This window comes from Leishmania mexicana, chromosome 20 (genome assembly GCF_000234665.1).
Source record: "Leishmania mexicana MHOM/GT/2001/U1103 complete genome, chromosome 20".
Classification (NCBI taxonomy): Eukaryota; Euglenozoa; class Kinetoplastea; order Trypanosomatida; family Trypanosomatidae; genus Leishmania; species Leishmania mexicana.
The window spans coordinates 2,070,424-2,079,693 of NC_018324.1; the positions used below are offsets into that span (position 1 = coordinate 2,070,424).

At 59.7% G+C, this 9,270-nt stretch overlaps 4 protein-coding genes across 4 annotated transcripts in view; all 4 read right to left on the bottom strand.

Annotated features, from left to right (window-relative positions):
* LMXM_36_5440 (conserved hypothetical protein) overlaps positions 1 to 755 on the bottom strand; it is a gene marked incomplete at both ends in the record, with an annotated part of 1,930 nt that extends 1,175 nt beyond the window's left edge. The window contains one exon of the mRNA XM_003874854.1: positions 2 to 755. Within this exon, the coding sequence (XP_003874903.1) occupies positions 2 to 755 (754 nt within the window). The remainder of the gene's footprint in view (position 1) is intronic.
* Positions 756 to 1,509: 754 nt separating this feature from the next.
* On the bottom strand, positions 1,510 to 2,814 carry LMXM_36_5450 (conserved hypothetical protein; the record flags this gene model as incomplete). The annotated part of the gene is made up of 1 exon (XM_003874855.1): positions 1,510 to 2,814. One exon carries the CDS (start codon positions 2,812 to 2,814, stop codon positions 1,510 to 1,512), a length of 1,305 nt encoding a protein of 434 aa, XP_003874904.1.
* Positions 2,815 to 3,762: 948 nt separating this feature from the next.
* On the bottom strand, positions 3,763 to 5,331 carry LMXM_36_5460 (conserved hypothetical protein; the record flags this gene model as incomplete). The annotated part of the gene is made up of 1 exon (XM_003874856.1): positions 3,763 to 5,331. The coding sequence occupies one exon, from the start codon at positions 5,329 to 5,331 to the stop codon at positions 3,763 to 3,765; it is 1,569 nt and encodes a 522-aa protein (XP_003874905.1).
* A 1,041-nt stretch (positions 5,332 to 6,372) lies between these two features.
* LMXM_36_5470 (conserved hypothetical protein) lies at positions 6,373 to 9,270 on the bottom strand (the record flags this gene model as incomplete). The annotated part of the gene is made up of 1 exon (XM_003874857.1): positions 6,373 to 9,270. The coding sequence occupies one exon, from the start codon at positions 9,268 to 9,270 to the stop codon at positions 6,373 to 6,375; it is 2,898 nt and encodes a 965-aa protein (XP_003874906.1).

The following is a 9,270-nucleotide window of genomic DNA, read 5'->3' on the forward strand; positions in this document are numbered from 1 at the left end:
AGAACGGTGTCGGGTCGCGCCGTATTCACAAAGTGCGTCGGTCCCTCCTTCTCCGTCGCCTTGGCGCCGTCGTTGGTGCTGCCGTCTGTGAAGTCACCGCTGAAAAGATCAGCCTTTACGGCGCGTGAGGGTGTTGGCGGTGAGTGCGACGGTGAGGCTCGGGTGTCCTGAGTGAACTTCTCCGCGCGGTTGTGCGGTGACAGTGGGTGATTGCTTTTAGCGCTGGATGCGCATGCGTGTGCCGCCTCCATCTCCCGCAGCTCCGCCTCTAGGAGTTCTTTCTCGTCGTAGAGAGTCAACACCGCCGTCTCTGCCTCCTCACGGAGCTGACGTTCTCGCTGATACTTGTCGTTGAGTTGGCGGTACTTGGCATGCAGCTCTTTCAGCTCCGCTTGATACGCTTTGTGCTGCGACTCCAGGTCCTTGAGGCGTGCCGCCATGGCGGTGACAAGGATGTCACTGTTGGAGTTGCTGCCGGAGCGCACCCGCGTGCGGAGCTGGTGCGCAAATGGCTCTTTGTCCGAGTGGGCGTCGCCGGGTACGGCACCTGGGTTTGATGGCCGGTCCACCGACGACGGTGACGCGCGGCGATGGCGAAGTACATCCTGCAGCAGCTCTCTACGTGTGGCGTCGTCGAGCACGTCTGGAGAAAGCAAAAGCGGGTCTGAGAGGCCGCCGTCCTTCTTTGGTGGGTTCGCTCTAAAGAGCTGCGGCGAGCCTGACGGCTTCGATGCACGCCGGCGACCGTTGCTCATGCTACCGAAACTAAGGAACGTGAATAAAAAATCAGAAGCAAGGGCGAGAGAGAGAGCGACGGTGAGGACAGCAGAGAAGTGTGAGTCCCGAAGGCAAGCAGTGCCCCACCCCCATCAAAAGACCCTGCCTTTCTTGTCAAGCAAGGCTTTCGACTCTACAGCGGCGTATCCATGGATCCTTTCTGTGCTTGATGGTTGGCGTTGTCATGCCGGGAAGGGAAGAAAGAGAAGATGCGAGAGGGAGAGAAGGCAAGTAGAGAAGTAAGGAGATGTGCGTGGGCAGCGAGTACATGGGTGAAACACAAGACTGCAAAAAAAAAGGCTGGCCTTTATACTCAACGTCACCCCATTGGCACACGCGCAAGGGGGGAAAATAGGCCGGCTGCATCATGTGCGGGGCCTGCAAGAAGCTGGAGAAACCTTGGCGGCGCTGCGCTCCCTCGCTATCGTCACAGCAGCTCCACGCTCGCGATAAAAACACACAAACATGCGACTCTTTTATTCTTTCGCGCTTGCTTTTCGAGTGTGTGTTTGACGAGCAGATCGGCGGTGCGTGGCATCCGAGGAGCACCGGAGCTCTCCCTCCCTTCTCCGCGCTTTGGTGGGGGAGCGAGGGGGGGGTGGAGAAGAGAAACAAGGAGAGCAACCCACAACGCACAGACACACATATATATGTATATATGCGCACCCGGACTGGCGGCGAGGCCCTGCGGCAGCTGCACATTGGCACTTTGCCTCCTCGATCCCAAAGGCGTCAATCTACCACCACACACGGCACCGGGTTCACGTTGAAACTGTCCAGTTCCTGCTCCCAGCCGCAGACCAGATCGCTCATCACCTCCACATGGTACTCGCACAGCTGGCGGGCCTCCGTCACCGTCCAGAGAGATGCCTTGTGCGTCTCGTTCGCGGAGCGATGGGCCGGGCATCTGAAGCGCACCACGGTCTTCCAGTAGGCGTCTTGAGGCCGAACTGCACGTGGCGCCCTACGAGTTCGCGCGGTGACGTTTTTGTTACCGATCCCTGTCCCCGCAAAATCGGAGAGTACTGTGTAATGTGTAGCACAAGGATTCGTTGATGGATACCAGCTCTCCCATACCAGGTACTCCGTGTTCCACCGCGGCTTCGAAATGCGCGAATGGTACCGGCCTATCTGCTCAAAAACGCCGTTGTACCGTGGGTTCTGCAATATGGCCTGCCGACTCGACAGGCTGTGGTGCATGGTGTGCAAGAAATCGAGCACGGTTTGTGTGTCCTTGGCTTTCGTGGTGGCGCCCTCAGTGTCGCGATGCGGAGAGGGCTGCTGTAGCAGGCGCTTCAGGCGCTGGTGCTGAACTCGATACACAACGCCGGCGGGACACAGTTCGTAGTATCGCTCCCTGCCGGTCAGTGCCTTTTCGCCGTCTCCATACAGGCAGCGGGAGGACTGCTCGCTGGCAGCAGTGTGCCACCAGTCCTCGAGTGCGGCGGACATGGCAGCGCGATTACGCGCAATGTAGCGACGCTGCTGCAACGCTTGCTCCATCCGGTTCTGTGGAAGCGGGAGCCGGCAATGCAACAGAACTGGCTCCTCTTCAGCGCCCTTTCCTCGAGGTTGCGCATCCACACCACTCCTGCGCGGCCGCTCCTTGCTCCACACCACCCACTCCCCGGAGAGTCGGCAGCGAAACGGGAGAGGGCCACCTACGGCTTTCATTCCTTGATACGCCATCGCGGTGGAGAGGTGCTCGTCCAGGGCACCGACGGGCATGAATGCCGTCTCTCTCACCAACGCCGGTACCTCTTTAGTCGCTGCCAACGTCGGCGCAGAGGTCGACGGCGCGAGCCCTCCATCCATGAGGCGATACCCGCTGCGCGCGATGGTCAAGAGCGTGCCGTTGGGAGCGTTGTAGAACTGATCCTGCAGAACCACGTCTGTGTCAAAGCCGTTCAACAGAACTATCGTGTAGGCGTCGGCGCCAGACCAACCATTCGCTATATGAGCAAGTCCAAACATCAAGAAGAGAAGCGCCACCGCAGCACGCGCCGCAGCGGAAGGAAGGGGGGAAGGGGCCAGCATGCGCGCGAGTGAGTGCAACGTGGCTAAGGGAGAGGAACGCGAGATGCACAAAGTTGGGCAAGGGACCAGGGTGGGGGAGCGGAGGAGAGATCACAACACAGACGTCAATGAGATCGGCGGCCTTTCCAGGGTGCCATCGTCCCAGCGATGGAAGAAAACACGAGCACTCGAAATCATCCTCGTCGCACATGTATGCGTGCCTGCGATGGTGTCGCGTAGGTGCCCATGCGTCTCCTCATCACCAGGGGAGGGCAGTGGAGGCGTTAGGAATGGGTTTGCCCTTTGGCCATGAAACGGGAGTAGATCGAGAGGCAGAAGGGGAGAAAAGCGAACAGAGCAACAGCAGAACACATGCCAGTCAACGACGCACCAAGTGCGCCGGTATACGCGAAACTCTCTGTCTCTCGAGAAAGAAGGACCGGTTTGCAAGCGAGTATGACCTCTGGACTGCCACGAGGGTGGATGTAAAATGGGCACGTGAAGAGCACCTGCTGTCTGCCTTCCAGGCGGTGTCCTTGCCCAACCCTTCATCCATGAGGTGAGTAAGCTGCAGCACTACTGCTTCAAACCGGCACGGTTCGCGCACCCTGGGACCCTCCCAGCAGCCACCTAACCCCCAACGCCCTTCCCCCTCCCCCTCACCACTACGAAAAAAGGGGGCCTGCCTTGTATGACGATCAAGCACTCTTCTTTGGAAAGTTGAGAAGTGATCACCACAGCACCCGAACGGCGGAAGGTAGCACGGCGCTCGTAGTGGAGGGGAAGGGGGGGATAAAAGGCCAAAAAAGGCACACACACACAGAAAAGCACGTTTGCGTTGTAGAGGGACACCCAGCCACCCACCCACACCTCACCAAAAAAAGGAAGAGAGAACGAAGCACACCAAAGGGGAGAATGCACAGAGAGATTCGCGTTACACTTCCGTAAAACTATGGCATTGCAGGACCGCTACCATTGGAATCGCGAGCTCGCGGCCTTCACAATGTCTTCCGCAATTGCCATGGACGCGGTGGCTGCCGGACTCGGCGCGTTGCGAACGTTCAGGATGAGCGGCTTTGAGATGCTAGATGTTTCAAGGGTCGTGCCAGAGCGCGGCGCATCTTTGACCGCCTCTAGCATCATCTTCTTGTCCATCGTCGCCGGCACCGTCACACGCGGTCGTGCAAACTCCATCGCGAGATCCATGCTGAGAGTGCCGTCCTCCGCCACGCCGACGGCCATGACGCCGCAGTAGCTGTCCACAATGTCCTTCGCCTCGATGGAGGGAATCAGCTTCTGTGCCTCGCGAAGGAACTGCCGCTTGCTGATGTCCATGTAGTACGTCTGGAAGAGGACATCGAAATTGGAGACGAGACTCACCCAGCCGCCCTTGCTAAAGGCGCAGTTGAAGCAGTACTCAAGGTCGATCGCGTAAGGGGTGTAGCCGTAGCGATCCAGCGCCAGCGCAGAGCCTGGCCCAACGATCACCTGGCGTCCACGGCGTACATCCACGGTCGGCGTGAAATGCACACCGACGCTCAAGCCTTTGCGGTTATCGGGACACGGGTACACGTGCATGTGCACCATGTTGCGGCGCTCCGGCGTCAGCTGGTAGTACCGCCCGCGAAAGCCATATGTCTGCACCACACGCTTGCCCAGCCACTCCACAATGCCACCAGAGTGCTTCGCCACCACGTCGCTGTCGAGGCCGCAACAAGTGATGATGTTCTTTGCCAAAATGGTCTTCTCCGGCCCCAGGTGGTTCTTCTCGCGGCCGCGGATGAGTACCATCTCCTCCGCGCCTGCACCCTTCGATTTGGTTACCGACACGCCCACGAAGTCCTGAGCATCGAATTGGAACTGCGTGGCGAAGTTGTTCTTGGCGTGGGCCGTCATCTCCCGAAGCATGCAGCGTGTGACTTCCGAAAAGTCAATGATGCCCGAAACTGGGGACCACAATGCAGAGACACCGGTCACCAGTGGCTCCTTCTTTTTGATGGCTTCCTCGCCTTCAAGGATCTCGAGCCCCTTGACGCCGTTCGCAACACCCCAGTCGTACATGCGCTGCACGGTTGGGCGCTGGCTGTCCTCCATGGCGACGATAATCTTGCCGCACAGCTCATAGGGAAGCTTGTTCTTCTTGCAGTAGTCGATGATCAGACTGTGGCCGCGGGGGCACAAGCGCGCCATGGCGGAGCCGGGTGGGTAGAACATGCCGGCGTGGAGGCAGCCGCTGTTGTGGCCGGACTGGTGCTGCGCCACATCGGCCTCGCGCTCGATGAGGATGACGCGCTTTCTGGGGTACTTTTGCCGTATCTCGCGTGCCGTGGCGACGCCAACGATGCCGCCACCGACGATGGCGACGTCGTAAATATCGCGGCGGTCGTCCTTGGAGAAGGTGATGAGCGAGTGCGCGGTGCTGGCGTCGTCGGTGGCCATGCTGCCGTACTCGCGGCGGTAGTAGACGGCGCCAGCGAGCCCGCACACGACGGCAACCTGGCTCATGCCAGAGAAGACCTTGCCAACTACAGATGCCATGGTGATTGCAGCGCGAGGTGGTGATGCAGCCACCGTTCAGCACACCCAAGGAAAAAAAAGGCAGAGAACAAGAAGAGAAAGGGGTCGACACAGAACAAGGTAAACGAAAAAAAGGAATGATGGCCACCCCTCAGTAACGGGCAAACCTCGACGGCGAAAGAAGAAAGGGAGGGAGAGGGGGAGGGGAAGGGTTGCGTGGGCAACAAGAGCTCAACATACACCAAGCGAGGAAGAACCCGCAACGCGATGTATCACTGAGCGTACGGCGTGTGTTTGTCGGTTGACCTGGTGAGATGTATGGAGGAGGAAGGTGGCGAGGGCGTTTTGCGAACGGAGCAGCGGAACAAACAAGAAAAGGTTGGCGTAGCGGTTGGAAGAGAGGGCTTTGGAGCCACAGCAAGGAGATGGCGGTGTCGAAGAGGTGTGGAGCAGGCCAGCGTCTCTGAGGTGTTCAGAGTGTGTGTGTGTAGGGCGGGGGTTGGCGGGAAAGGCGGCGAGCGAGAGAGTAAAGGACATACAAGGAGCGATAACACAATTTGTGGGGCAAGAACAGTGGGGAGTCGAGGTGGTGGCGGAAGTGTGCGTGTGTGTGTATGCGTCTTGCCAACGCGTACAGAACAAAAGACGCTTCCGTCCTCTTCCTTTCGTGCTTTTATTTCTGATCTTTTCCGATGTCGCACATTTGTCGTCTTTCCGCAACTCAGTTCCGCGGGCGTGGGCAGAATTTTACCGTGTTCATGTTGACGCTTCTTAGCGGTCTGTGTTAACGTACTTCTCCCCGTCACCGAGCTTGTACGAGCTCGCCGCTGGCAACCAGACCGACGCGAGACCCCCCTCCCCCTCCCTCCCTATACTGTTTTGGCATGCAGGAGAAAACGGCGGGATGTAAGGAGGGCGGAAAGAACGGAGAGAAGGCAACCCAGAGAGGGAAAGGGGATCCACGCAGCACTCGGCGTCATCCTCCGCTGTGTGAGTCACGATGAAAGCACCGCGGCTGACGGAAATGCAGCGGCAGCCTTACACCGTGATTTCTCTTTTCCTTCACAACTCGACGTGGCTGCGCCGGCTGAGCGCGTCAAGCGCGCGAGTCGTTGTTTCGTCCAGCATACCCATAGTCTGGAAGCACATCACAAGTTGACGCTCCACGGCGTTGCGCTGGGTGGCGGGGAGGATGCTGAGAGAGTGCCAGAGTTGCCGATCATGAAAGACCAGCTCTTGCAGCAGACGAGCGAGTACTTGCACCAACTTCTGCACTGGTAGTGAGGAAGAGTGTGTGCGAGCGGTGGCGCTGCGAGTGGAGACACTCTCGTCGTGCTCCGCGTATTCTAGAACGCCTGCTGCGAGGCTGACTAAACCGTCGGCCGTGATTCGGCTGTCTATCAAGGCAGTCTCACGCTCCGCGACGGCGACATCTGACGCTGCTTTCCTTCCGCTCGTGACGCGAGCGCGCCGCATCGCCGTAGACTCATGCTGCCGCAGCTTCTCCAGGCTCTGGAGGCGCTGTGCCAAAGCCCCGTTCACCATCACCAACACGTGTTCGGTAAAGGTTGCCCAGATGACGGACTCGGTCTTTGCCGCATGCGAAAGGCGCGAACGACCAGCACCGCCCACGAGCTGCTGCGCCCTCCGTGCACGAATGAGCGGGTACAGCAGTGTAGCAGCATCCCATAAGATGGCTAGTTCCTGCAAAGAGAGCGTACTTGGTTGGTCAGGAGTTGTTTGGAGCGCACCCGAGATGAGCAGAGCCTCGGCAAGAAAGAGGCATCCTGTCACCGGAGTATCGAAAGCCTCGGCGGACAACGCTCGCTGCTGCATTACGTGACTGCTGTGTGCGTGGCTCGCGCACAGTTGAATCAGTCGAACAAGTTCATTCGGTGGCAGAGATTCAGCAAATGCACCCAGTTGCTGCACATGAACCTCGGAGATGTGCTGCGCACGGAGTGCCGCTGCAAGCTGTCGCTGCTGCAGTCGCGCCTGCTGCACAATGGTACCCAGTACGTAGCCCTCTGCGCCTCGGCGGCCGTGTTGCACGTATAGCTTCATGCGGTGCGGACGCGTGGCAAATGCCAAGAGGGAAGACTGTCGTGCCTTCTCCCTCAATATGCGACTCGTCTTGGTTCGCAGTTCAGGGAACATGTCGCGCAGCAGCTGCGACAGCAAGAGCGCGGCATCTGCGTCACCGACGGGAAGTAGGCGGAGTCTGTGCAGCTGAACCGCAAGCCGTGCGGCGTCCGCAGGTTGAAGGCGCCCAGGCGTCGTCGCCACCGCTATCGGCTCGCTAGAGAGACGCACGCTTTGCTCAGTGACGAGGTGTGTCTTCACCTGACGCCCCACCATTGTTATGGCGTCCTCAAGGCAGTGGAGAGCGTGCTGCAGCGACTTGGCGGCTTGCGTGCTGTCTGCAAGCGATGGCGTCTGCTGGGGCGACAAAACTAGCACACAAGAGGCCAATCGCTGCAGCGTTACACAGAGATCGACTAGTTCCGCTGCGCAGCCGAGACGCAGCAGCGCAGGCACGTCCATCTCTGGCAAAACGAGACTATGGAGGGCGAGCGTCTGCGAGGCGAGCGGAATCACATGCGCCGTGTGAGGTGGAATCCATCGCATGGACGCCACTCTGCCCGGCCGCCGTTTGCGCTTGGTGCTGTTCGAGGCGGAGTCATGGGCGCGTGGCGCGCTTGCCGCAGGTGCGACGTCGGCGGCAGCAGAGCCAGGGGCTTGCAGGGATTCCTGCAGCATGGAAAAGAGTGCATCTTCTTGGTTGCTGCCCGGAGCTGTATCGACACTAGAGCGGTCCTTGGAATCGCGCGCACCGTCGCCGGCTTCGACTGACGTGTCCGCCGCCGCCGCGCGGAGCGCGGCATCTCCGTCGAGGCTACAGATGTCTACTTTCCGTTTGCGGGACTGCCACGACCGCGACGGCATCGACACGACGAAGCGGGGCGCGTGCCGGCTGAAGCATCCCCCCTCCACGTAGTCGCGCAACACCCCCAACGAGAGGCGCGTGAATGCGAGGCACATGAGAAGCAGTCGCGTGGCCTGAGGTGCCGTCAGCGACGACTCACTACTAGTCGCCGCCACCGCACGCTTGTGCTCTACGACAGCCGCCGTCCACACAGTTTTCCTCAGCAGCAGTTCCCAGAGGCGTGCCGAGACAAACGAGCGGGCGAGCAGCGAGGCGCGCAGAAGCGACTCATCCTCCTTAGCGGCGCGGCAGCGTTCCTGCAGCATGTTGGCTGTTCCCCGAAGGAGCGCGACACTGTCTTCACTGCGCACGTCGTTCTGCTTTCCACTCTTCCAATTGCGGCGGCGCAGCTGCGGTGCGAGCTCCTCCTGAAACTTCCGCCACTTGTCGTCCGCTGCGGCGCACCTGCGCTGCGCTGTCCTCTCTTTCCTCCGCAGAACTTGTCGACGCGCCTCTTCGACCGAGTGGAGAAGCTTCAAAAGGAGAGCAACAGCATCGAGGTGCTGGCGCGACGCTGCAGGTGAGGACTGCACAATCGATAGAGTTTTGCTCTTCTCGGGCTGCAATACAGGTGCTGAAGAAGGGGTGGAGACATCGGCGCTGCTAGCCGGCGGTGATGAAGCCGAGCCGGCAATGGTGCCAGGCGCTGCGCCTCGCTGTGCTTCCCGTTGTTGCTGGCGGCATTCCAGCTTCCACCAGCTGCGTTCCACCAGTGAGACAGAAAGTGGAATGCGTCGAAGCAGCAGCTGGTTTTGAGCAGCCGCACATCCGGACAAGGTGTGGTGGTGCACTGAAGCGGGCGAGCGCACTCGTTGCTGGCTGGCCGAGATTCGGAGCCCTGCTTCATTTTCCACAACGTTTGGCGCGCTGCATGCAGACGCGAGGAGGCGCCGTGAACGTGCTTCGTCAGTCTGCACGCGACTCAAGCGCCGTGTGAGGTGCGCAAGCTCACCAACGCGTTTTGAAAACTCCAT